This window comes from Mugil cephalus, chromosome 4 (genome assembly GCF_022458985.1).
Source record: "Mugil cephalus isolate CIBA_MC_2020 chromosome 4, CIBA_Mcephalus_1.1, whole genome shotgun sequence".
NCBI lineage: Eukaryota > Metazoa > Chordata > Actinopteri > Mugiliformes > Mugilidae > Mugil > Mugil cephalus.
Window position 1 is genome coordinate 6250840 of NC_061773.1, and position 27954 is coordinate 6278793.

Here is a 27954-nt window from a genome sequence, read left to right on the forward strand (position 1 = left end):
AAATACAAGGTACATGCATTCATAGCTTCACCATAAAAATATCAAAGACATAGATGTGACCATGTCATCTATAGAAAACTGGCTATAACTCTACTGTACGTCAAAACTAACATTGTCAACACTAATGGATGTGTTTTGACTGATGTAAATGAATAGATTCTTTTCAAAATAATGACTGAATAATTAGTCATAATTAAGTATGCTAACAAGAGCTGATTTATTAACTGATTTCTCCATACCGGCTTCGTCAGCGTTCACTGCATGCCAGGCTTTATTTTAATGATGCTGTCTGTCCCAATCAGCGTCAAGCCATTTCTGCAGAGAGAAAAAAGTCAATTATGAACCTTTCAAAGCGCCATGGTCTGTTGACGCTATTTCTATCTTACACAATTCTGCATTCAGTGCCATAATAAAGCACTTATTCAGGGGGGTCAGTCCTTACAGTGATTGCAAGTCCATGGTTGATGCATTTACTTCACCTAAGTGCTCTTCATTAAAGTTAAGTAAAGAGTATAATGAGCTTGTACACTTGTTTGGCCTTTTGGGCAATACTTCTACATATACTGTGTATATACTGTATGTATACACAGGGATAACATTATGACCACCTTCATTGTATTGGGTAGGTTTCTCTTGTGCTTCCAAAACACTTGTGACTCATCAGAGAATGACATGGACTGAGATGACCTGGACTGAGAGCAGAAGATTTGTCTTTTGGTCTTTGAAACAAAGCTTTAGTGTGCTGCACAGACTTGTAAAGACATCTAATTATTTCCAGAGAATAAAAAGCATCTCTTAACAACGAGTAGCAAGAGTGAGGCGGATCTTTGTGGCCATTAAGTTCAATCATTTTAGGTTGACAAGCAGATACCTACAGAGGAGCACAAATTGGTACTTTCATTACTATGTGACGTGCAGAAATAACTGGCATCACCGTGAGGAAATCATCAACCAGGAAAGCACAATTTGTGAAGCTGAAAGATCAAAACAAGTGGCCGTGCATTTGCTACACTGTGAACGGCAAACTTAGAAATTTCCCAGTAGAAATGAAAAAGCACAATATTATCCAGACTATAAATTGTACGAGTACCGATGACTATATGATGCAAACAGGAAGTGTTGAAATGTGTTGAGTCATGAGTATGCATGTGGATGTAGGACACGTGGCATAATATGTACCATTTTGTGTTAAATGTGTTCTCGTAATTCATTCGGAGCATCCTTTATTTACAGAAATAGTCAGTTCCATTGCTATATATGAACAGATACGCTGGTGTTACCACACTGAACAGAAAAATGATGACAGTGAATACTTTGTAGTAGTTTGTTCAAGAAAAATAAAACTCATTGTAGTCATAGGCGCAATTGGACAGATTTAGTTTTTTTGAGTGTGCTCTCTTTTGTTCTATATCCATAAATAACTGAGACCAACTAGTGTTTGAAGTCAGATACATGCAAAAATGTTAATAAGCGGTAAGACATACAGTTGCACTTCCGGATATATTCTCCCTCAGTAGCTAATTAAAAGACATCTTTTTGATCTCGTAATAGCCCTGCTGCCAGCGTAAACAAAGCAAGTGACAATGACACAATAATGGATTTTAGCATTTCAAGAGAGGATAAAACTTTAATACAGGTCTATTTTTAACTCTTTTGTTTAGCGACATCTTTACGTGTGATATTAATTTTAACTCTTCTTGGCATAAATAAAACATCTTATCCCACATTCTGCTAGTGTTTGTTGGGCAGATATACTGTAACGTTCTTGATTTTTTCATTGCTGTTAACTACCTGCCTTGACTGACATATAGAGATCCTGTCAAAAATAAGTTAGATGAAATAAAATGGCATTGCAGCATAACAGACAACTCTTGAAGACTTACAAATGAAAATAATAATAACAAATACTACTGGAATTTTATAAATAAAAGAGGCATGATGAAAAGACATTTCAGTGTTTCTTCTATAATATTGGATTCCGTGTCTGATGTTTGACTGATTTATGATCAGCATTTTGGGTTTACACTTTAATGGCTCAGGCTGGTCAGAGCTCCTCACTTTATTGTGATATTTCAGAAGTGGGTCTGAAATGTGTTGAAGGGATTTGTTTCAAGTCCCACATTTTTACTTGTTATGAGTCCGGAAGCACATGTGTGTTAATTATAATTTGAATCCATTAAGTGTCCCAGTAAACCATAACAGTACAGCAGCATGCATAAAAAGCAAAGAATAAAAAGTGGAATGCAACCATCATTAGAAAGCCGGGTGATAATGATGGTTGCATTCCACTTCTAGGGATCTAGGGGTCTGTATTTCAGGGTCTATTCACTAAACTGAAATGTACTGTCAGATAAATTAGTACTGACAACGCATCTCATATTTATTGTCATGGACAAACACATGTACATGCAAACAATTACACTTACAAGTCAATTGTTCTTGCATTGTTCAGATAATATTTTAGTGTGTGTGTGTTGGGGGTCTGGTGTCGTGTTAGAGACGGACAAAACACACCACAGGTTAAGGTTAGCTTGTGGTTACGCTCCACGTAAACACGGAAGAGGACGACCCACGGGTCGCGCGAGCTTTGGAATCTAACCTAACGGCAGCAGGTTGCGACAATGGCGTCTGGTAACCATGGAGACACGTTAGCCAAACTGGTGTCCTGTTTACACCTTCAAGTCAATCTCTTCTCTGTTCCGTAAAAATACGCAACGAAAAAAAAAACTACTTTTTAGCGCATCGCGTTTAAAGCGTCCAGATAATGTAGCAGATGAATTGTGGTCGAAATATATTTTATCTGAGTGAAAAGGCAACTTATTAGGCTTCACCGTTGACGTCACAACATGTTCAGGAACAATTATCAGGTAGGTTTATTTTAAAAAGTACGATCATTCTTCGGGTATATAGGTTAAACCCGATGTAGCACGAGGGACTTTATTAATAACATTAACTAAAGGCTATAATTGGAGAGTAATTGTGTTTTTATAGGGTGGAGCTGTGGTTGAGATCTTCAGTGGACAGGGCAAAGACCCTGTTGCTAAATGGAAACTATGTGGAGGGCCGTCAGCCATACGTAAAGTGAGTTTTTTTTTTTTTTTTTTAACTGAACGCACTATTGCTATTTTACACTTAAATTTGACTGGCCACTGTGTCCTTTACAGAAGGTTAGCACCACAGGGCCTGGGGGTGTATGCATATGAAGTTTAATTCAGTCCACAACATATCAGCTGTTATCACAGCCCTGAATGAAGCAGGGCTTATAAATTGCCTTGCCTCAAAACGCATTTCGTATTGTTCAGTTTCCCATTACTATCCTGGTTACAGCCTTGGAGCCGATGAGTTGTTTGCCATCTGAAAATTTCAGATCATAATTTAAGACAATGCGAGAGCTCACATTGTAAAAAAGTCTAAATCAATTGCAGAGAGAAGTGACAAAAATCGTTCCTTTTATATGTGTGGATGCCAAGCAACGCTGCACACTATACAGTTTTTACAATCTGAGCTCTTCTTGACACGCGGACTTTACAGCTCAAACCTCCTAGATGGGCTCGCATAAAAAGAAAAAAAAAAACAACATTCGCCATCTCTGAGAGCAGTTACACCACAAGTACACCAAGCCATTCGTAGTCAGTGAGGGAGTTAGCAAGGCCTCCTCTGAATTATTTTCTGCCTTAGGAGTATAATAAAGAAGTGAAAGGCTTCGTTTACTGCCTGGAGGGAAGCAGCCAGACAGTCAAGATGCAAATTCCAGAAAATGGAAAAATGTCTCGTAAGTCACTATCATACTTTCATACATCCATTTAAAACCTTTATTTGGTTTTATGTCCTCGTGTTAATAGCATTTCACTGTGTTTTTTGTTTTGTTTTGTTTTTTGTAGTTGGGCTTCTCCAAAGATTTCTGGTCCTTCAAGTGAATATTCCTCAGTTCAATGATTTTTCTACTGAACTTGTGTAAGTAGAAGAGTCAAGGTTGTATGGCGTTGTGTAATTTATAGTGATACCTCATCTTGATCAACATTTTGCAGTATTGTGCACTATTAAGTGTCTTGATAAAATAAATTTACTTCAAGGTTTTGACTGATAAAGTAAGGACTAATATCTTTGATGGAGCAAAATAACAGTTACAGTAAAATAATAAAAGTCTATTTTTTTAGTCACATACAGTATAAAACAGAAAGTGATAAATGGAGCGGCAGCGCATTCCTGTTGGAAACTGTACACAAGACGGCTTGTTTGCATCTAGCACGAACCCTCTTGAGCCACTTGAAAGATTAAGTGCATCATTTCAGCAATGACAGTTATGTAACAGCTCAAATAACCATTTATTGTTAAAGCATTGTTAAACAGTTTGCTGCAAATAAGGCTTTTATCCTGTCAGGCACTGTAGATTCATAATAAACCGCATTATTAAAATTTAGAACAATGTTAATGTCAAGTTCTGTTGGTTCGTTTCCATGCAGGTTGTGGCTTTGTTTGTTTAATGCTGTCCAGTCTGCATATACTGATAATCCTTCATCTAGTCCCCAGTGCTGTACCGTCCATAAAATACAGTTTATGTTAACATTAAATGTCTCTACGGAGTCTTTATTGAGTTCAGGACTTGTAATGTGTGAATTGACATCATGTTAGACTTTATTACAAACACAAGCTGTGCTATTTGCTGTACACATATTGCTTTACTTGCACGCTATATTAATGCCCTTGTAATGATAGCCGGTTTCATGAATAAAGTGAAAACACCTTTGACAACTGTAGACCAAAAAACCTTGTGGCTTTCTCTGGTCAGGACTTTTTTCGTGTCGCCTTTTGATCATTCATGTTCTTTTCCATGTTATTCACAGGATCACTGATTCTGAGCACCAAAAAAGAAGACTTTACTTATCAACAGTGCATAAAGAGTTGTCTGCGACACTGTTGCATGCAAAGATACCTCTTGCAGGGTTGAAGCGCAACATTGTGAGTATTACAGTCAGTTATTCCCTTTTCCCTTCCGTTTTTCCCTTTTTTTATTTTTATTTTTTAGATATATACCTTTTATCGTGGTCTGTTGTGTTTCACACTAGGTGTCCAGCTGTATTGATGCGGTATCCTTTTAACTACAAACTCATTTTGTGTCTGTTGTCTCAGTGGTCTACTTTATGCATTGACCTTGTATCACTGACTGGAGAACTGTTCAAAGGATTTCTGACCCTGGATGGCATCACATTATTCGCTACTTGTAAAATTCGGAGAGTCTTCACTATGAAAATGGAGCCTACAGGAATATCAGATGATGGTAATGGAATTGGTTTTTGATTGCAAATGGTGGAATCCTATCAGCGCGCTATAAATTCTGCTCTGAATGTCGTTATTAAAGAGATACTGTAGCTAAGTGCTTGCCACTGAAGAAAGTCGGTGGTCTTCTCTTTAAGCAGATTTTTTTTTGTGGGTTTATGTGAAACTGTGTGTATGTGATTGGAGAGATAAAGAGACAAACAGTTGGCTGTTTTCTGTTATGGTTGGCTGAGAATTGGTAGATTTTGTTCTAGGCAGATATGGCTCAGCAGTGATAACAGCTGCACATTACTGGCCGTCAAGTGCACACTTAACTCTACCTATCAGGAAACAGCTCTATCAGTGTGTATTCTTAGGTTGCTTGGTCTGTCTCTTGTATGCCGTTATAATGCACTTTTGCTAATACTGTAGCTAATATTAATCTGACTTTGTTCCCATTTTTCATCTAGATATGTCTCTCGGTGGAGCTGGTCTCGTGGACTTTATACCTCGCAGTTGCCAGTACCCACCAGACGTGAGCCAAGTTACTCAAGTCTTGAACATGGAAAACTTACGGAAGGCGGATATGAGGACTGGCCTTCTTAGCCCTGGCTGTGGTAGGTAAGATCAAATTAGACAATTCTGAATTGTTATTATAGTATCATCTATTGGAACGTACAAGAATTGATTTTATATGGCCTAAAGTGGAACCTTTTCCTCTCACGTTTTTGGGCCTTTCATCTTTGCACCCTTCAACATGCACAAAGCCAGGTTTGTAAAGAAAGCAGCTTTCCGTGTTTGGTGGATAGAAATCTAATTCTTCTCCAAATGACTTAAGTTCAATCCTAGTGAACACTTCCGGGATGAATTGGAGTGTACAAAGAAAGACAAGGCCTTATCTTCACCATCAGTGCCTGAACTCGACAACCCTGTTGTGAGTGAAATCCCTGCAGCCAGATTTAAAAACCTCTGGAGAGCTCTCACTGAAGAGAATGGGGCTGTATAGCAGCAAAATACCCAGGGTTAATGTAATTTTCAGAGGGTCAGCATACTTTGCTTGGCTGTCTACATTTAATGCATCATATCGAGTTCATAGAGAATGTGTTGTTCTGTGAGTACTTCAGCGGTGGTGTGCAACAGATGTCCATTTATACATATAGAGCACAAGACACCAGACGCCAGAGTCTACCCATGAAATAACTCATTTACACCAAAAAACAGAAAATGGTGCCAAAATGGTTGCACGTAGAGAACTGCTTTACTAAGACACAGCGATTATTATCGCTTTTCCAAGTATGAAATTCCTGCGGTCTTCAGTTTTGTGTTCATTTGCGCCTCACCTGTGCACAAGGAGCTTCAATTATCTCCTCATATAAAATAGACATGCACCAGTAATCTGGTTCTGCCGCCTTTGTGGCCTTCTTTATCAGCGCTTATTTATTTGTTCTGACAGCTGTCTAAGTCATGTTGAGTCAAACAGCAATGCCCACGGAAGAGAGCAGTAACCACACGCGAGAATATCTTTTCATAATTAGCATCTGCATTATTAGCATAACGTTCATAATCATAATTAAAGCGATTGCTATTAAAGTAGGCATCCAATTTAAACTGTGACGAAGTTGCATGGTTAATGTTGTTGCTTCAGTACCCAATCTGTCAGAAACTGTTAAAAGTAAGCTCCAGCAGTTTTTGTCATGCAGCAACAAACAAGCCCTGATCTCAAAGACATTTTGTTGTTCTCAAGGTCAGTAAATTTTCATGCATCTAAATTTTTTTGTTTACCAGCTTTTGCGGGTTTATCTCATTTTATTCCTTATTTTATGTGCTTTTGCGGTTTTAAATAAGTATACTGAAGCTGATGTATCACAGAAGTGTGATTCCCTCTTTTTCCCTCAGTTCATTCCAACTAAGCCCCGTCTATCATCTTGTCAATCATGTGTGTTTTGCGGAGTGGAATTGTTTGCTCTCTGCTCTGATGAGGATCAGACAGAAAGTGTATTTTGCTGTTAGCGTCAGTCAAGGTAGTTCTGATGAGCCCTGGCACAGATACAGCAGGGTCAGGTTTTCGACATACCAACTCCCACTGCAGCCCATTATTTTCACAGGATGAAATGGAACGGAATGTTAGATTAAAGCTGGATTGAAGGACTTTTACATATTAATGTCCATTACAGTCAAGCCCCTGCCAACACAAGTCCACGCAATGCTGATTAAGCCTATGAGCATAAGGTAAATCTCAATGTATTTAGCACCATATCTGAGTTTTAAAGCTGTTGTCTGTGGTGACATCTCATACTGTTTTTTTTTTATTTTTCTTTGGGATTAATTTGACTTCTTAATGCTGAAGAGGTGAGCAACAGCACCAACAGCTAGTTGGAGTATGGCAGAATAGTTAACGACTGTAACTGGTTCTACAAAATCTGTCTCTGGCATTCAGGAAGAATATAACGGATTTATGAAGGAATGGTCCAAGACAAGTCCTCGATATAATTGACTAAACTTAAAAACAAACTTGCACAAAGATATATAGTCTTAAAGTAAAAGTGACTGAGAGCAAGAACAAATAAGAGGAAGGGACTAATAACTGTAGACATATGTCTCATGTATAGTGGTAGAGACTGAGCTGGCCAAAGCATGAGGATAGTGAAGCGGTTTAAAGAGAAGGAGTTTTATTTGACCAAAAGGCAAAAAGAATTATTTTACAAAAAAAAAAAAAAAAATGAATGACGGTTCTAGGCCCATAAAAGAGGTCAACTCAACAGAATAACTAAGGCTGTAACTGAAAAAAAATAAACTGAAACAAACTACAGACCTACCAAAATTAAAGTAGTGGGGCACATATATGGTGGCTGATCAGACCACATAGACACACACTACACTAACAAGTAACATCTAATTAAACAAAACCCAAAAATCTTCTCCAAACAAAGGTATTAATTAATTGTGAAAAACACAAAAAGAAATACTGAAATTATATTAAGAAATTAAACGCAATAGCCAAACTAAGTTAAATCCCTCTACCCCTGAGGTGGTGGGGAGTTGTGCAGTCCAATCAGTCAAGCAGCCTGACCCTTCACTGCTGATGTGCCATTAACCATCATGTCTTTTATCTGTAAACTATATGGAATGTGTATTTGTGGAATTACTTTCCGTGCTAGAAGGGGCAGAGAAAGAATCCAGCAGCAAACTTTAGAAATGGTTTGGTCTGTGGTCCTCCCACTGAAAGGCCATCATGTGGCTGCAAGAGATTTTTTAAAAAATCCTAAAGGTACAAGTCAATGGCAGTCAGTGAGTACTGTTAATTTCTTTGGTTCTACAGTTTCTGATCACTCTGCAACTGCCAGACCAGTGAGTTATCGGAGAACCAGGCCTCAGGGTGTTTTACACGCACCCTCGGGCTCCAGAGCTCCAGGACCTTGTCCCCAAACAGAAAGAAAAAGCAGTGCAATCTCAGATACAACTGATGACCATATTAACAATACGGTGAGTTAATGGTTCCAACAAACACTTGTATTGCTCTGAATGATTTTTAGTTTGTGGGAAATTTGAAAATTACAGTGGGTACAAAACAGAATATGTTGTCTTTGAACTTGACCTGTAGGAACCTTTTTTTTTTGGCTGTGTCCCACAGGGATTCATGTCCAGCAGGATAAAGCAAAAGGTTACAGAAGGTCCGAACAATTCATACCTGAGTGAGAATATATCACGAGAACCTTCCAACGTTGTCCATGGAGGTACATTTTACAGAGTGCATAGTGTCATTTAAATGTGCTGTGTTCTCTGTCAATGGCTGCGTCTAAGTCATGTTATATTTGTATGGGAATATAAGTGCTCAGAAAATAAACACAAAAGAAACTATTACATCTGTGAGACAAAGGTTAGAGAATTTGAAATTGTCAATGCAGATGGATGGGACAAAGAAAAGATGGGGAATAATATGAGATGTTTTCAACAGAAGTGTAGTTCTTTTGTCAAATATTCATCCACACAGAAAAAGAAGTTGAACCGAGGCGATCCCATGTTGTTTTTATTTTTTGAAATCTTTTTTTTTTTTTTTTTTTAAATGCAGTACACAGTTGAAGTACCGCTTTTTCTCATTTGCCAACAAAGCAAATAAATAGTATTGTGTAGCTCAGTGCGTGAAGTTGTTTCACCTTGTACCTGTTGGAATGCAGTGAAAAATACCTATTAACTGATCAGGGGATCGTAAAACAAACTGACATGTGCTGGAAGGAACGGTTCTGTGGAAAATCTACTTTTATTAACCGGTTTCACCACGCACAGCCACAAACCATAATATACCATTGGAGGCCACTGACATTCTTTCCATACTTTGTATTTGCCTATGGTTAGTGTCACTACTGGTAGCACGAGGCAATACCTGGACAGAAGTCCAACCCCTCCAGGATGGCACATCAATACGTGCCATCAGCTGTGTTTCCATTACCAATTATTTGCAAAATATAAGTGGTAATTCTGAAATTTCGATAAAGTGAATTGTACTGGTTAAGAAGAAACCAGCTGGTGGAGAAAAAGCTCTGCTTCAGTCTGTTGGTGTGGGCCCACATGACTCTGAGACTACTTGAGGAGAGGCTGCTGATAAGGTGTCCTGGGTGTCCTGGGTGAGTGGGGTCCCTACGGATCTTTGTGGCCTGTCGGAGGAGGCGGCTCGAGTAGATCTTGTCCAGATGTGATCCATCCACACGACCGGTATCTGCTCCTCTGTGCATGGAGTAACAGGTTGAGCATTGCCAGAGCCCTACAACATGACCTCAAGTAGGCCACTGGGGTGAATGTCTCTGACCAAACTAATAGAAAAAGACTTCGTGAGGGTGGCTTGAGGGCCCGATGTCCTTTTGTGGGACTTGTGCTCACTGCCTGGCAACATGGAGCTTGATTGGCATTTTGCAATTGCCATGGAACACTTTAAACAATTGGCATATCCGCCACTGACACCCCGTGTTTTTCACAGATGAGAGCAGGTTCAACCTGAGCACTGTGACAGACATGAAAGAGTTTGGAGAGGCCATGGAGATTGTTGCTGCCAGTATGACTATAAATCTGTAGAGGGACACACAGACCTCTAAAGGCTCAACAATGACACCCTGGCTGACATTAGGTATCAGGATATCCTTGGACCCTACCCTTGTGCAGTGGGTCCTAGGTTCCTTCAAGTACACATAACAATGCCCAGCGTTATGAGACAAGAGTATGCAGGCAATTCCTGGAAGATTAGGGTATTGATACCATTGACTGCCCCCCACACACTCGCCTGGCCTTAATCCAATAGAGTTCCTCCGGGACATTAGGTCCAGATCTAAGAAGGAGATGCCCCACATCACCATCTGTCATCTTATTAGGAGCATCTCCCGAAATTGTAAGGGATGCATGCATTCAAGCAACTGGTGGCCGTACAGGCCGCTGAGTACCATTCTGAGTTGCTATAATTAAATTTCAGCAAAATGGTCTGCCCTACCACATCATTTTTTTTTTTTTTACTTTTTGAGGTGTCTTCGAAATCAGCCCTCTTTATGATTTTCATTTCCGTCCGATTCGGCATCCTTTCATTACTATGACGTTAGCCAGTACATGATAATATAGATATCCAATATGTTTTTTTTCCCATTAAGATCTGATGTCTTTCCAGTGTTCCTTTATATTTTTGAGCTCTATCTATAAATAGAGGACCAAAACACTATCATGTCTAGCTAACGCTGTCTCAATACCTGTATGCCTTAGGACTTTGGAATAGTTCTGCTACTTTTCCTGAAATATGAATAGAATGTGCAAGTGCACAATGTCCTATTCTCCAGTTCATCTTGGCTTTAAGAGTGTAGGTAATTATTCTGTCTATGCTGTTCTTCCAAGTCCGGTGCATCAGCGAAAGCCTTACATACTGTATGAACCAACAAACCAACAAAATAAAAGCCTTTCTTCTTCTACAGAGTATGTTTCCCCAAGCACCTAATAAGAGATTTTATGGTTGGTAATACACCATCCATTGAGCATGACTGAATGCAAAAAACTGGATGATTAAAATTCCTTAATTCAGCTGAACATAATGTAGCTGGATATATTCTTTTTGCACTGAATGAATGTAAGAAGCTCAGTTACTGAAATGCCTTCATTAATAGGGATTTTCACGGTGCATAATCAGTTCACAGATATGCTTCTGGCAAGCTTTAATAGCATTGTTGTTTGAATGTTTTTTCGTTATGACGCTTTTCTAATGTTGAAAGTACTGGGAGCATCTGCCAGTTTGCAACCCCACCCCCCCCAAAAAAGAGCGTCCGAGAAACAGGGATCTAAGAAGCTACGGGTCCTCAGCGCAGGAAGAGACAGGAAAGCCTCATCTGGTAAGTCGTGTGCACTTCGTATCGTATTATGTTCAGCGGTGTCAAATGTGGCTTGGTTTTAATATCATAGTGTGTTTAATTTTGGTTAACAGCCCCTCCAGGTGGCATTCCCGGTGACCTCAGAAATACGAGCAAGAGCAGGGAGAAGCAAACCCCTCCACTGTGTGGGCAACAAAGCAGACAGCAGCCTCTGACCCTGACAGAAAAGTCAGAGCACCTAGCAGCAGGTGAGCCTCGCGTTAGCTGTGTGTGGAAAGGGTTCAGGATAACAGGACGCCACGGCAGGACGACATGTTCTCTTCCAGACTCTGGTTGGAAAAGGCGGCAGGCGATAGCAGACCAAGACAAAAGAGAATTAACTGTTCGTTGAGTGATGTCTACTTTCTATGTTCTGATTGCATAAGCAGCTCTTTTATACTTGAGAAAAATACCTATTCTTACTTTCAATTTGTAAATTGGTCCACTTGAACGTAACGCATGAATTTTAATGAGCTTCATCCTGCACCGCATATGCACTTTTGTTCTCTTTTTTAATTTCGTATAACCCATATCAAGACCACTTGCAGGACCTCCCATCAGTCCAGCCCATGAGCTCTCCCCCCCCATCATTAGAACATGCACACACGTGCTCACGCACCTACACTCATATTGTCTGCGCAAAAATGAGTGCATGTGCTCTGAAAGCTCAATTATGGATGTTTCTCCACAGCAGTAAGCTCCTTTGCTGCAGCCCTGCCCACAGATGGAAAGTAGTTAGTTCATTAATGGTAATGTGGCACATTAAATAAAAGTCAGAGGGACATCTCCTGGGCCCAGGGTTTGCCACACAGTGGGTAATTAGAGAAAGTGATTATACTGTCGAGAGGTTCAAATGTGCTCACTCATTCAGATTTAGGTGCCTCTTTCCCTGATCTTGACCCTTATCCTGGACTATAAGGATTTAGTGTTTCCTGCTCCAAGACACAAATTGACGCAACTTTTATTTAAGGCTGAAAAGGCTTTTACCTTCTTGAATACACACCAAGGAAGACGACGCCCAACCTTTTAATGGTGCTGTAAGATTCTCTATTTCTAAACCAAATGACCAGAGCAGAAAACAATTTCGCTTGGAAAATATGTAGGTTGCTACGTTAGATTGCTTGCTCAGGATATTTGGATGAAGTTGTCATTCGGTGATTGACGACTTAGCAGTAAACGGGTTTTCTTACTACTGATTATGTTTATGTTTATATTCTCATTAAGGTATTAGCATAACAGGGCCATTAATGAAACCTACAAACATGTCAGTGTAGGATAAATTAATGCTCACTTTTGGCAAGCAGTGAAATTAATTACAACCTTGCTTATTGTTATTATGAATTTTTATGTGCGTGTAATCAAATGAACTTAGAATGACATTAGCCACATGATTGAAAAAAAAAAAAAACATTTAAAAGGGATTTATTACTCGGTGTAATTACACACCATGTGTGTCCTCCATGTGTGTTTCGAAAGCCTTATTTTGGAATTGTGTACTCAGTAGCCCAAACTCTTTATAACATTCATGTGCAACAGGGGTGAAACTGTATCACTTTCATCTTGTTGTATCTTTTATTTTAGATGAGAGTTGCAGCAGTCTTGCCAAGGAAAGTTCAGGAGTCACTCCCACACCAGCAGAGGCTGGACTCGGCTCGATCCGGCCAGGTTTATCTTCTGACCCGCGGGTCCGAAGCAGCTGGGAGAGTAATGAGGAGTCTGAGCCCCAGCTCACTCTGCGAGAGGAGGTGTTCACTTTCTCGTCCCAGCCTCACTCACCCAAACGGGGTCGAGGCCAGGGTGACCAGGAGAAGATGGAGACGGGAGATGATCGGATTCAGAGCAAACGTGGGAGGCGGTATGATGCTCAGCCTGAAGATGACTTTATTGGCAGTGAAAGTGATGAGGTATGTTAGCAGAGACACGAGCACACTGTAATTTGAATGCGCACACATTTGAAGTGCTCTTATGTTGCTAGGACACTAATGATCAAGAAGAAGCAGAAAATTAGCTGCATTGTATTACATCCACTATCACATCCACTTCTAGCTTTAACAAAGACCAGATTTAGTATTGGGTCTGTTTTTCGAGTGCAATGTTTTTTACTATAGCGGCCTAATTTATTGTCAAAGAATTCAGTATAGCCTAATTTACAATATACCCACAGTTTCATTTGATTCGGTTTCATTTGATTAAATTAGATTTACTTTAATTTGATTGCAGTATACAGATTATATTTTATATTTTGAAGTGTATTGTTTCACATTGCACATTTCACAATAAGCAGTATACTTTCACTTCAAAGGTCGCCGGGGTTATTTATCATCGGATCATTTAATGACTCTGAGGCTTGCAATAAAGAATAGGCGTTTTCTTTATGCTGAGCAGTGAAATGAAGCTGTTGAAGTGTGATTATTCAAAAACTATCTTCAAAGAAATGCTAATTGCTTTTACTTATTTAAATTTTTTATTTAAAACTTTGTAATAGGTTGGATAATTCAGAGTTAAGAACCTCATTTTCTTGTGCGGAGGATTAGTTTGCCTAAATACTAAATACAGGTTCTGGTGGTCATCACTGAAACACTAAATGTTAAATTTCAGGATTTGGTTAAGTTAATGCTGCATGCGCAGTTGTGCATTTTCACTTCCCAGAAACCAGGGAGACCTTATTAGAAAATCAATATAAAGGAGTCTGGTTTGAAAGAAGTGAATCTATTTGCGGTGACCTTTGTAAACTACAGACATAACCTTTTTCATCTATGAAGCTCTATTCGGATTTGACATTTTTCTTTAGACTTTGCGTTACCTGTTGGTTTGGATTCATCTCCACTGAAAGTACACAGCCTATTCAGTTTCCTTTGTTGCCACTTCCCTTTGTTCTGTCACAAAACAATATGATTTATATTATTAGAGCGTATTATTAGCAGCCGTGCCTGGTGCGACGTCACAGAACAAGAAAAAGAAACAAAGGAAGAAGAGGCAGTGACCGATACAAGTGTTGCTTTGTAAGTGCGGTGAAATCACACGACACGTTCATGCGCACGCTTACGCACTCACGCATGCACAGAGATTGTTAGAGGCAGGCTTTTTTCGCTCTGTGTAATCAAATGATCGTGTAGCCTTTTCATTGATTTCACACGCTGGCCTAATGAAGAGTCTATCAGAACATTTCAAGAGAAACAAACACTATCATAGGAATATATGAGTAGTACAATATTATGTGTGGTTTGTTTTCTTTCTATCATTATTTCTTTTCTTTCTTTCTTTTTTTTTTGTTTCAAAAGAACTGCTGTGCCCTGCTGTCTGTATCGGGAATGTGTTTAAACACACGACCATCTAATTAAATAACCATGTTAATAACCATGCATTTAATGTCTATATTCATGTAAGTTATTATTGTTAAACTTTCTTTTTTCAACATTAACATGTAAAAAAAAAAAACGCTCTTTATTAGGACTAGCCGCTGAAGTTCTGTATTTAAAAGCTGAGCTTGAGAGTAAATTAATACACACAACAATAAAATAGCAAAATGAAAACAACACCGTCTAAGGTGATGTTTTAAGAAAAACTCCTCTTTGGATGAATACAGCTTTCACCCAGTACGAACTAGGTTTAGAGGATAAAGAAGAGGCTGAGTAACCAGTTACACTTTTAAATCAGCGTAGGAAGATGAACATTTCTTTTTAATGTTTTCTGGTTTCACATCAAAAACATTTTTTGTGTTTTCCAGTAATTTTCAAAGTGACTTTTATTCTCCAGAGGAGAACAGACTTTGTTAAATCCATAGAAAAACCTGTTTTTTTAAATGGACACAACGAGGGCTATTCCGTGTGAGTTGTCCAAAAATGTCATATAATGGATAATCACAACTTTTTCAGGTATAAAGCACTCTGCAACTGGCTAGAGTATGGTGAAATGTTTTTCTGTGATTGATTTTTTTTTATGATGGCTGATGGAACAAGGTGATGGAACAATGTGTTGTACAAAGCTGCAAACCATATACAGTGTTGGCACGAGTAACTCTGAAACCGTACTGGACTTAAGAGCATCTGCAGCCTCTTTCAAATATTCAATTTAGCTTGATTACAACTTATTTGCAACGCTGACTCATTTGCCAATGTTTAACATTAATATGAATAAACCTTTCACTGTTTTACTTACATATGTGACATTACTGAGGATTGTTGGTTAGTTAACCAGCTGTGAATGAGGCGTCAGAGTGTTTTTCATAAGGGGATTTAAAGGACATTAGCCGACATCAGGCTAAACAAGATTACATATGCTGTAGATGTTCACTTGCATCACACATTAGATGATGAAATGTGCACATAATGGGAGAGATTCAGTATGTTAGCTTGTAAGAAATCTCACCTCATTGTCATGAAACACATTTGGGAGAGAAGCTGGGATGACTCATGTCACATTATGTTCCATCATGTATATGGCTTACTACCTGCTATTTTGTTTTGTGCATCCATGTGATGTGTGCCTTGATATCCCGCTGAACAGGAAAACCTGCTGTAATACAATTTCAAGGCTCAGTAGAATATTGTGTTTTCTTATCTTACGAAGAAAAATATAAGGGAGGAAAAAGGCTTCTTTTTCATATAAACGTAAATGTGCTTAACCGCGAAGATTTGGCCGTTTTCGGGTACATACACTGTAATAATGTAATGGAACAAAAAGACGCTGAAATAATGTGGTGACACTTTCGGTGAGTTAGAAGCATCAGAAATAACAACGTTGCAAGTCGCCTCTTGGCTCGCACGTTTGTAATTTCACGAAAACTGGCCTCAGATTAGGTGTTTAGCGTAGAGGATGTTTTTCTAAACAGTTACATGCCCGGTAGCACCCTTTCACATGAGTCAATATAGGAGTTTGGATTGTTGGGGCTAAGGATCCTCTTTAACTCGCTTAATAAATAGGCAGCGCTTTAGCTTACTCAGCTGTCATGACCTGCGACCATGGCAGAAGTGAGACTGTTCTCACTTAATATCTGACACCGCTTAGCCTGATGTTGATTCATTTATGACAGGTTGCTCATTTCTCATTTTGGAGCAAAATCATCTTTCAAGGCGTTGCGTCAGTATCATGCAGTTCTTTTGACCAAGCATTTGTTCTTAAACACACAGAAATATTGAAGGAAAAACATAGCAATAAAATGTAGTGTATGAACTATTCTGAAATGTATAAGTATCAGCAGGCTGAGTTTAAGTGTGTTCATTTCATGTGAGCGAAAGAGAGCGAAATGAAAGACTAGAAAGATGGAAAATCTTGAAGTTCCAAGGAAACCTGGAAGCAGTTTCATTCATGAGAAACAATGGCTGTATTATAATGTCTGGTGTGAAAGGCTGGTGTGAAAAGAGAAAGGGCACAGTATTACAATATCTTTTGTTTTAAATTTTTAAATTCAATTGGGTTTATGAAAACATAAATCAAACCTGATGCATTTCTCAAGTTCAGATATTAAATCTACTGATGGTTCATTGTTCTTGACGCTGTCAGTGTGTTTATCTTGTAATGCGGAAAAATTAAAGTGAAGGTCCACCAAAAATCCAAGTTTTGAATACAAGGCTTTTCAGCCACTGTGGTCTTGAATAGAACTTTGTAGCTTATTTTCTTTGTAGATGGTGGCAACTTGTTTCCCATCAGCTGCAATGAATCCTGACTGACCCAGTTTCACAGTGAACGAAGATGTGTCGATACGTACAGGGAAAATTTCCACCATCTCTTAAGCATAATCACTCATGCTGTGTCCACGAACATTATGTGTGCGGTATCTTCTAATAGCTGAGTACACGGTGTCCTAGTCTTACTTTTCTGGTTAGTCATTTACACCTGATGCTGGCATGACCTTGGTGCATACAACAATGGTTGAATAAAGTAGATCCAGTTGTTGTGTGTGTGTGTGTGTGTGTGTGTGTTTTTAAACTTATATGAAAAAATATTTTACATGTTTAATAGTTTCACTGCTACAGAAAAATGGAAAAAATGCAAATGCAAAATTATTACTGTTGCAAAAAACAGGCTCATCCTCCAAGCTAAAAGGGGTAACATTCAAAAGACTCATTTTAGTATATGCAGTGTCTTACATAAAGTCAGTGGTAAAGCCGACAGATTTTAAATTGCGACACTGAGAGTTAAATATGAATCTGAAGGTGGGACAGATTAGCAGATTGAAAGAGAATGTCATCACGTTAATTCAAAGCTAAGCCTCCACCAACACTTGATCGTCTCTGGTGACTGCCTCCTCTGTTATTTACAAAGCAGTCATTATCGAGGAATAGCACATTAAGGATGTTAAACTAATATCTGAAACTAATATCTGAAACTACCGTGTATGCTTACGTCCTGACCTCGCCCTTGAAAGATTTTAAAAATGTTGCTCATGGTGTCCTTGTGTTCTTCAGGATAAGGGCTGCGCCATCTTCCAGCATCAAAACACTAGTCGGTCAACCCAGGCCACAACCAGAACGCTTGATCCAACTTCGGGTGTTGAAGCTGAGGGGCCGCCTGCATCTTCTAACGCCAACCAAACGTCACCAGAAGAGCTCAGTCCACCTAACATCAGTTTGCAGAATGCATCCGCCGGGAGAACTGAACCGACAGGGATGGTTCCCACACGCTGCCTCTCACCTGACAGGCAGGAACACAAGTTTGGTCTAAGGGGGTCAGGGGAAGTGAACCGGCTGCTGAATCCGAACAGCAGTGTATCACTTTGTAGGAGGTACCTGCAGGAAGTTAAACTGGGTGACTCGCAGCAGCACAAGGTAGGGCTCTTCAAGTTCTTACTGACATAATGAATTAATGACTATTATTTAGAAATTTCTGCTCAAAATTTGCGTGTGTTGTTTGGACACCTCCCATAATTACCTTTACTGTGGAACACTTGCTGTGTCCACACATAGAAGGAAAACATGCTCCTTCAGGTGTCAAACTTATCTATAAAAAACAAGCATGACCAAGAAAATGTCTGATATATGTGTAATGAACATGCTGGTTTTATTTCAAGATTCAGCATCACCATTAACTTTTTTTTCAATTTTAATCAAATTATTGTCTGAAATCAAAGGGAGTGCTCAAGGAGAATTAACATCGCTGCTCCGCCGGGCTTTATAACTTCTTTGGTTTCATGCCCAGTAAATTTAGTTTATAATCTGAGCCACTCTCAACAATCCCTGTAGGAAACTATATCCACCAAAAATGCTTTGATGAGTCCACCGTACACTGTTTGTCCATCACCGAGCATCAGACAGACGAAGTTATGAAGAGACAAGAACAAAAAAGTTGAACACCTGGCAGGCTGTATCAAAGATCCAGACGTGTTTGTCAGGAGTTGGTGGAGAGCATAGCAGAATTATAATGAGAGTGAATGTTTATATGTTCCTTTAAAATTGATCAATGAAGCATGGTTAAATGAACATTAGTTTGATTAAATTTCATTTCAAAGTGCTTCTTTGCAGTGAATGTCAAAGTCTTCAAAGGCTTGACTTGAGTCACTTCTTACAATTTGCTGTTAAAATTAGATTCATCTTTCGCTGAGATGTGTGGAGTGGTTTATGGATGCCTTGTGGCAAAATCTGTAGCTCATTCAAAACTCTGATGGTATTACTTATGTCTAGGTGCCTTTATTTGCCCGTAGAAATGTCTGATCGCTGCTCATTTTGACAGCAGAACCGGTGAAAAGGTTTGTAGGATCAGACTATGTATGGTCTGTTACAAATTGAGGTAGCCCCCTGCTACAGTTTGAAAAAAAAAAAAAAAAAAACAGGATCAGAGGATAGTCAACTGAAGCGATCACACGGCCTGAGGGGAGATCTGTCACTTGGTTGTTGCCTTCTGCATTTACACAACTCACTGCTGAGTGGCATCACAGCATCCTTCATCAGTGCAGCTCCTGACTGCTGATTTGTGCCAACTCCAGCAGGCAGCATGCAGTGAAGGCTTTGACTGAAAGGTTGTCAGAGAAATATGACAAGGAGTTTGTTTCCCTCCCTGCAGCCCTGGTATATTGACTGCCATTGATTCACCACCAGGGCATCACCAGGCTTCCTTGTGCATTGTCAGACAAATCAAGTTACTATAGCGGTCGCTTAAATCAATAGACCCACTGTTGAAAAGACATTTCCTTAGAGGGTCAAACAATGGCTTATGTCCAGCATTGCCTTGAGCTCTGTCTGGGACTATAACCTTTTCCCTACTTTGTTGACTGCACAAAGCGTTACATCAGCTTTGTGGATTTCCACTCTGTGTGTTTGTCACTATGTAAAGAGCGTTGCATTTTGGATTGCTTCCAAAATATGAAACCTCTGTTTTATGGATGATACATTTGAAGGAAGAAGAAGACGAGACAGCGGAGCCTGTTGATTCCAGTCATTATGACTTACACCTGCTTGGCAGACTGCGGATGCAGGAGGATGATGATGAGGAACTCCGAATGCTGGCAAGCCTAAAAAGAGAGCACGAGGAAGATGAATGCAGAGCCTCGGGCCTCAGTTCATCTCAGATCCACCAGTGTAATGTCAGCATCAGCATGAGCAGTGACGATACCTCTACTTGGACCCACGTCTCCATGGTCTGTACCATCGCCCTTCACTGCTCTTGATCTTCTATTGTTGAGTCATTACTAACAAGCAGCATATGTGCAACTCTCCTGCCACTTACAATCATTAGTAGCTTGTCTCTCTTTGTGTCCCCTGTTTGGAATTTTTTTTCCTGACCCCGGTTGATCCTCACTCTTGCTAATTTCCATTTCAAGCCCCGACTCACGCCACCATGAAGTGCTAATGCATCTCTTTCTCCAGTGTGTTTTCTGCATCACAAAAGGTTATGGAGATGGAAACACATTAATTGGCCTCTTCCAGGTTTTAGAAGTACACTGGCATAATATCCACAGTTCCCCCAGTGACTAAAAATTATTTAGGTCATTTGAAATTATCCCCAGAAGTCTTTTTAGAATTCAAAGATGGTGTAGCTTGCTCTTGGCTATTGAAGGTCACTCAGATCTATGGTCCATTAGCATAAGCACGTTGCACTTATAAAGAGTGAGCACTCCCTTGCCTGGCCCTGCTGGGTCCACTGTAGGATCCCCGATGAACACAATCATTACAAATGCTCGACTTACAGGCCTGTTCCCCTTTCTGGCATTTCTCTGTGTGTAGGTATCCATTAATTTACAGGGAAACAGGCAGCACACAATGGAGAGAGGTTTTACCACAGGGATTATCGTGTCATGTTTCGTTTTGAGGACACAGTGATGCGGTCACCAATAAAAACATGTATCTTTAGACCACACATTAGGTTCAGTCTTCAACTGGGACTGGACAAGATTTACATTAGACTGTATCAAGCCCTGAAGTCATGTTTTTTTTTTTTTCATCTGCAGTGTTTACAGTTCTAAATACATACTGAATGGCAACAGCACCACCAACAGTAAATTAAGAAAATGCTTGCCAACGAGGAGAAAGGAAGGGAGATGGAAAAAGAGACCATGCATAAACCTAATTAATACAGATACAGATTCGGAGAAAACTTCAAACAGAGAGAACGTAAAATATGTTTCTGTCAAAGATAGAAACAAGAGGCTATTAAGGGATCTAAGACAAGAGCAGTCACTGTCTGTTCTGGGACTCCTTGACTGGAAATGACAAGCCATTTCTTGTCCCTGGATACCGTGACTCGAGTGGTCCCCACTGCTGTCATTCACGCTATTGTTGCTGTTGTCCCTGCTGCAGCTGCTATACCAGCCCAGGCAGAACTTCACCCCCAGACAATTGTGTGCTATGCTTGCATTACAAGGTTGAACACAAAAGAATCAACTTATAGATGGAATGATTGTGTGAAATTAGATTTTAGACACATTGGTATGTGGTCCTAGATTTGATACATATTCTCTCTGCGGACATGAGACTGAAGTATAACTGCAATGTTAGAATTCTAATTCCTTTGAACGGCGCCCATTACATCTACAAATGGGTCAAACAAAAGTCAGACAAAGAAAAAGACAGATAAAGCACAATTAGTAAAACCTCACCCACCTATGTGTTTTAGTATTCTGGCCTAAGACATTGGTTGCATTTCTCTTTTCCTTTTTTTGACATAGACAAGAAGCAGCGCTCAGCTGGACTGGTGTCAGTTACATTGCACTCTAATGCACTCTAAAGAGAGATGTTCAGTAATTAGTTTAAACATAAAGTTAAGATATCAAGTACATGTCCTTATTCAATGAAAGCTTTGTAAAGCTATTTTTTTTTTAATAACAAAATTCAAAGTTACATCTTGAAATTGAGAGTAGATAATTATTAGTTTTAGCTTTTGGTTATTTAAAGGGGAGATAAAGCATTCAACTAAGTAAACAGCATTTTATAGAGTTCCATTCTTATCACCAATATATTACACTATTGACAAATGTAAGCATATAAGGAGAAAATACAGCAGCTTAGTTTAAACTACCAAAGGTTTTGCTTTAGCTAGTAATTAGTGCAGATGGAGCAAGTACGCATCGGTCACACAAAAACTATGCCTAAAAAAAACTAAGACAGTTATATTGTTTGCACCGTTTATAATTATATTCCTGTATTTATCCAACACCACGTAGTGTGTAGATTAAATGGTTTAGCAGAAGGGCTCTGAAATAGTGACATCGTGTACAATAGACACCAGGTAGTGTTGCCAACACGCTCTTGTCTCCAAACCACCGGTTTCTCCCCTTCTTCCATGCTTAGGCATACCACTGCTCGGTTTCCATGCAGTAACAGTTCCAAAGTATATCCGATAGGATTTATACTGGGCTCAAGATCGTTCCATTTTATCCTTGTCCGTTTCCAATAGCGTTCAGAGGGATCCAACCAGCCCTGTGATTGTTTCATCACTTCAAAATGGCGACTCCCCAGCAGACAAGACTGGTGGAAATGACGAAAAGCAAACTTCTTAAATCTTTGATTTTAGCAACTTTTTAATATTTGACTCTAGCAAAGGTTATTTCAGATGTAGTTCACAGTACCAGGACCAATACATGTACATTTAATTTCCCCTTTAAAATAACAGCATTGTTCTGCTGTTACGGTTTTGAACGTAAGTTCCCAAGGAAAACTGTAAATACCAATACCAACCATTTGAGTGCACCACCTAGCATAAAAATAAAAAGAAACATAGTTATTGTCCTCAAGAAGGGAAAACAACTTTTTACTGAAATCAGCACGCCTTCTTTACGCCGCCTAGCCTGTCATGACTAGCAAGTTATACCCAGCAGTAGTAATGTCTTTATTTGAATGCTGGTATAGAGCCAGGTTTTGAGAGGATAAAACAGTCTGGTGCAGTTTTCCTTAAGGGGTGTGCAAGGCCGAGTGCAAGACATTTCTTCAAATCAAGGGAGAATTATTAATATTATATGTGTTAGGAGAGAAAAATTTATTTGGAGGAAGAGTGGTGAGAGGGCTGAGCTTCGCTAATGTAAGAGAGCCCAGGCAGTGTTTGCCAGGGCATATGTGCAGTGGGGTTAAACAAAAGGAAGTGCATGCACAGAGCAAAATGTAGCAAAACAACCACCAGAGAGCACAACTCATCTCGTGAAAACTGCCTTAATGAAAAGGACAATAAGATGCACTGAAATCTTTGGCCATCATTTGGCTAGACATCGTTGCCAAAAGGGTTAGTGCAGCTTCGTCGTATCACCAGAATGTTTTGGATTCACAAGGGCCAAGGTAATTGGAAGCATGAAAAGAACTCTAAGACAATGTTGTTTAGAGATAATGGAAGATGTTTAGGAGTTCTGATTGTGGTGTGATCCTTTCCAATATGAGATAACATGATGTATAAGGGTCAATGCAAAGGTGAAGGATTGTAATATGTGAGTGCCAAGATGTTTGAGCATCAGCCAAAGAGAAAATACAAACGAGATAGATGTCAGCTTTAAGAGCCAGTGAGAGGTTGAACTGGGCTGAGGTCCCAGTCTCAGCCATACCCAGTGTGTGGGTTTTTCTCTGTGAGGCTGCACAGCTGAACAATTAGTGTGTCAGGTAAGTCATCGCATTGACTCCCAAACTTGAGGCAGGCCCCGCTGCTTTATTGAACTTCCTGACCACATTTTGCTGTAGGGTCCAGCAAGAGATGATGCAGTTCTTTAGCAGCAGATGTACTTTGAGTACCTGTAAACCAAGGTGCTCTTTGAAACTGTGGTTCATCCAAGTTTAAATGGCCAAAGAATGGTTTAATATTGCAGTTACATATTACAGAAATAGTTCCTGGGTCCATGAATTTTCCCCACTGCCCTGCAGGTAACTCATCATCATCAGTCCATATTACCTGCAGAATTCCTCAGGGTGCAATTTTAGGTCCTGTCTTATTTTAAGAAGGGATTACATAAAGGAGGCAGGGGAGCACACAGATAGCTAAAATTAACTCGAGCAATGCCTGGACGATAGCTTCAACATGACGTCTTCTTCATCAAAGTCATGCAATGTAATAGCCTTTAACAGGCAGCACGCTTAAAAAGCCTCCCGAGGCCATAATATGGTCTTTAGCTTTGACAAGATGGAGAGGCTACTGCACTTGTGTTTTTTTTTTTTTTTCAAGTGAAAATGTTGAAAGGAAAAACCATTGCTATCTTCTGCCTCAAATTCAATCTACATTTAAAGTCTATTATAATCACAGCTTGAAAAGAATGCATCCATTAGCATTTTAAAAGGCTCCAGTTACTATTGTAACACAACTTAAATTGTTTCCCTACAATTGTTGTATAGCATCAACATTTTTGAATAGACTTTATGGATTCCCTGACGCTGGTTTGTTCAGCCTTCACTGTTCACCCCCTATTTTCTGTCTTGCTGCCTCCTCCATTTTTCCTTTGTGTTTTTTTTTTTTTTTTTGCCAGACACTCTTTCATACATGACTTGTTTTCCAGTTACCATGGCACGCTGCATAGCAGTGGCCTTTTTGCCCTGACCTGAACAGACAGCACAGGCCTGAAGACTGAAGCACGTTTGTGTTTGTGTGTGTGTGTATGTGTGTGTGTTTGTGTTGTTGCTATTATGAAAAATTCTCTTTGTCGAAAAGTTCTTTATGTGTCATCTCAAGCACTTTATGCAACCGAGTCATTATTATGGACACCATGCTTCTCATACTACATTCACAGCAGAGTGGCCGAAAGGTTAAATTAATTAATAAATTAAGTAAGTAATTATTCAGTAAGTCGCCTGATGATAAAGTTCAAAGCTCTCTGGTGGGTCTCCTATACATTTGTTGAATATATGAATAGATATTAGAAATAAAAAGTATTTGGATCTGTATCTTAGTCTAAAGGATGGAACCAAAGTAGTAAAGTCAGGGAAATATTGATTCACAAAAATGTACAACTCTTCTGTTGCAAGACATCATCATTTCAAAAACAATTTGGTTCAGCTAGTAGACTGATGGTGATGAACACGATGACATGACATACGCCATCCTGAGCCTTAAAAACAGTCTTTTGTAATGTGCAGTTTAACTGATAACTGAATGACAGTGTTTTTGGAAGTGAGTGGAATTTGAACATTTTGTGACATTCTACCAGAGCTTTTGTCTGTTATTGTTCTAGCCAGCTAATCAGGGCCACCACTATCAGAGGGAAATGACAACCCTCCAGCAATCAAACCCCAGGTAAGAAGCATGAGTCACTCCCACACACACACACACACATGTGTTCCAGCTTTGTAAATTAATTATGAAATCTGCTCTGCAAGTAACATAAAGTGGCCATAGTCTGAGAGCAGAAGAAAAAACACATACAGTGCTGTGAGAAAGTGTTTGCTGATTTCTTTTTTTTTTTTTGCATATTTGTCACACTTAAATGTTTCAGACCATCAAACTAATTTAAATGTAAGACCGTGGTAACAAAAAATGTAAAAAAGTAACACAAAACGCAGTATACATATCCCTGCCTATTGCACAGGTCTGGCTGTTAAAGTGAGTAGTTCTCTCTAAAAAGAACTGGCACTCTGTCTCCAAAAACCTCATTTCTTTCGGTACTAGCTACTGGGTTTTTAATAACCTTGGTGAATAGAAGATAATAGTTCAGAAAATTGCAATCCCCATTGATGTACTATGTCATATATATATATTACCTGAGGAAAAAAAGGCCTTGAAGTCTGTGTTTGTATTTTGCTACATGTACATGAAACCCGCCCAGAAAGTCACAATCAGATGGTTACCGGTGACTGCAATATTTAGGCTAAATGTCAGCTGTCAGATAGATATGCAGACTGGAGCTTATCTCGCTCACAGATGAGTACAAACAACCGAGAGCGTGCCAGGAACTGTGCCTTTCTTCTCCCTGAAACTGCTGTTGTCATTCTCACAATTGCACATTATTTTTCACTCATTATTGTGCTTGTCAGATCCAACACTGTGAATGTTTTATGGCGCTTCTTATTCACTGTCTAATTAATAGTAGACGTCGGGTTTGTGGTTCTCAAAAATCACAATACAAGACTGTCTGCACAGCAAGAGCTTCAGTATTTCAAAGTGTAAAACAGCCATGAGTTATGTTCCTCCTCGTTCCTGCCTACCTACAGTTTAAAACAAAACAAAAATAAAGCATTATTCATTGATGGGCTCAATAATATTGCTAGAGGAGAAAGAATAAGAAGGAAAAGGTGTTGTATAATATCAACTCCACACGTATACTGTGCTTAAAAGAATACACCTAATGCGACCGGGAAAATCCACCAAATGAAGCAGAGCTTGACAAAGTAAAATAAGAAAAAGTGGGCAAATCAAAAGTTAAGTTGTAACACTTCATTTAAAAAATGTCCTTTGACATGCATTGAACAAGACTGCAGTGAAATAAAATGACTAGAATTTTTTTTCACTCAAATACGTTAAATAGGATTTGTAGCAGCCAAGGCAACCTGAAATAAAACTATGTTTTGTACAGCCCTCATTTAAGTCAGATATATTTTTTTTTTCCTTTTGTGATGTCCTTGAGAGGGAAAATAGCTCAGAGTTAAGGCGTGACTCAAACAGCTCAGGGAACAAGCAGCGTACGAGGTAAGAGAAACTTTAAAATACTTTCAGTACTGCCATTAATAATACATTCAGAGCGATTAACAGTGGGACCATATTACAGTATACAGTACAACCTCACTGATCGAATTCAAGCCATTATCTAAAGCTGGTTTTCATGTTCAGTAGCCATCTCTAGACCCAACTGTGTATGAATGGATACAGTTTGCCTTTAGGGTTCTGGAGACATCCTATTGCCCCATGGTCTGCTAATGCACAGCCCTGTCTCTGCACATCATCTCCATCTCTTTGTGTGTGTACACAACTGTGTGGTATGTTACAAACCAAGACAAAGAATTGCATCACAGTTCTGCTCGTCAAATTATGCAGTCTCCTGCTCTGTAACACTTTTGATTTATTGATGAAAGCAAGGTATAGCCTGGTGTGAACACATGTAGACTCTCAATATTTAAAAATATTGGTCTGAGATCATTATTTAAGATCAACAGTGTAGACAAGGAGGGTGGATTTTAGCTTGTTTATTTTTTGGTTGCACAGTACTAGCATGTATCGCCTGTTTAAATGCTCACTGAAGTGACGCAGTTTGATTTAATGTCCACTGAAATGAATATTACTATTGGCAGCCACCTCAAACACACTCCTCGACTGTATCTCACGCAGCTCCACAGCATCCACAGCTGACGTACTGAAATTAGACTTCCAAGCCAGCCTTGATTTACATATTCCATCACAGCTGCACAGGATTTGTCGTTGTTTTCTTTCTTTTCTTCTAGGCACTGCATCCTGAGACGTCCTTACAGAGAATTCTATCATGGTGTTTTTAGAGCATCCTGGCACCACTGCAAGGCTTTCTTGCTGTCGAGAGCTTCAGCTTACTTGACAGCTAAAATGCTCCCGTTGCTGTGCTTAATGTTGTCAGGGCTTTTCTTGCATTTTAGCATGTTTCTTTGCGTGTGATAATTGTGTCTGCCTTTGGCTGCCACACCAAATTTGAAACCGCAAATAACGCTGTCAGAGAGACTTACTGTATTGTATGAAGCAATAGAACTGCTTCGTACTAAAGACTAGCAGGAATTTAGAGGAGTTGCCAGGGTGTCAAACAAAAAGACTTGCTTTGATATTGTTTCATCAGGACGTATGCTATATAGACAAACGTATTCACTCACCCATCCGAATAACTGAATTCAGGTGTTCCAATCACTTCCATGGCTACATGGGTATAAAATGAAGCACCTTGGCATAAAAAACTGCGTACATGTAAAGTAAAATGACAGAGCGGGGTCAGTGAATGCTGAGACGCATAGTGCACAGTCATCAACTTTCTGCA

At 39.4% G+C, this 27954-nt stretch overlaps 1 protein-coding gene across 1 annotated transcript in view; it reads left to right on the forward strand.

The window, feature by feature from the left end:
- Positions 1-2656: 2656 nt before the first annotated feature.
- cfap20dc (CFAP20 domain containing) overlaps positions 2657-27954 on the forward strand; it is a 29151-nt gene continuing 3853 nt past the window's right edge. Inside the window, exons 1-16 of the mRNA XM_047582230.1 lie at positions 2657-2867; positions 2992-3081; positions 3679-3772; positions 3882-3954; positions 4845-4959; positions 5131-5278; positions 5727-5873; positions 8576-8739; positions 8888-9011; positions 10229-10303; positions 11496-11612; positions 11705-11839; positions 13212-13534; positions 18038-18397; positions 19963-20202; positions 25201-25262. Coding sequence (XP_047438186.1) covers positions 2847-2867; positions 2992-3081; positions 3679-3772; positions 3882-3954; positions 4845-4959; positions 5131-5278; positions 5727-5873; positions 8576-8739; positions 8888-9011; positions 10229-10303; positions 11496-11612; positions 11705-11839; positions 13212-13534; positions 18038-18397; positions 19963-20202; positions 25201-25262 — 2288 coding nt within the window. The 5' untranslated portion in view covers positions 2657-2846. The remainder of the gene's footprint in view (positions 2868-2991; positions 3082-3678; positions 3773-3881; positions 3955-4844; positions 4960-5130; positions 5279-5726; positions 5874-8575; positions 8740-8887; positions 9012-10228; positions 10304-11495; positions 11613-11704; positions 11840-13211; positions 13535-18037; positions 18398-19962; positions 20203-25200; positions 25263-27954) is intronic.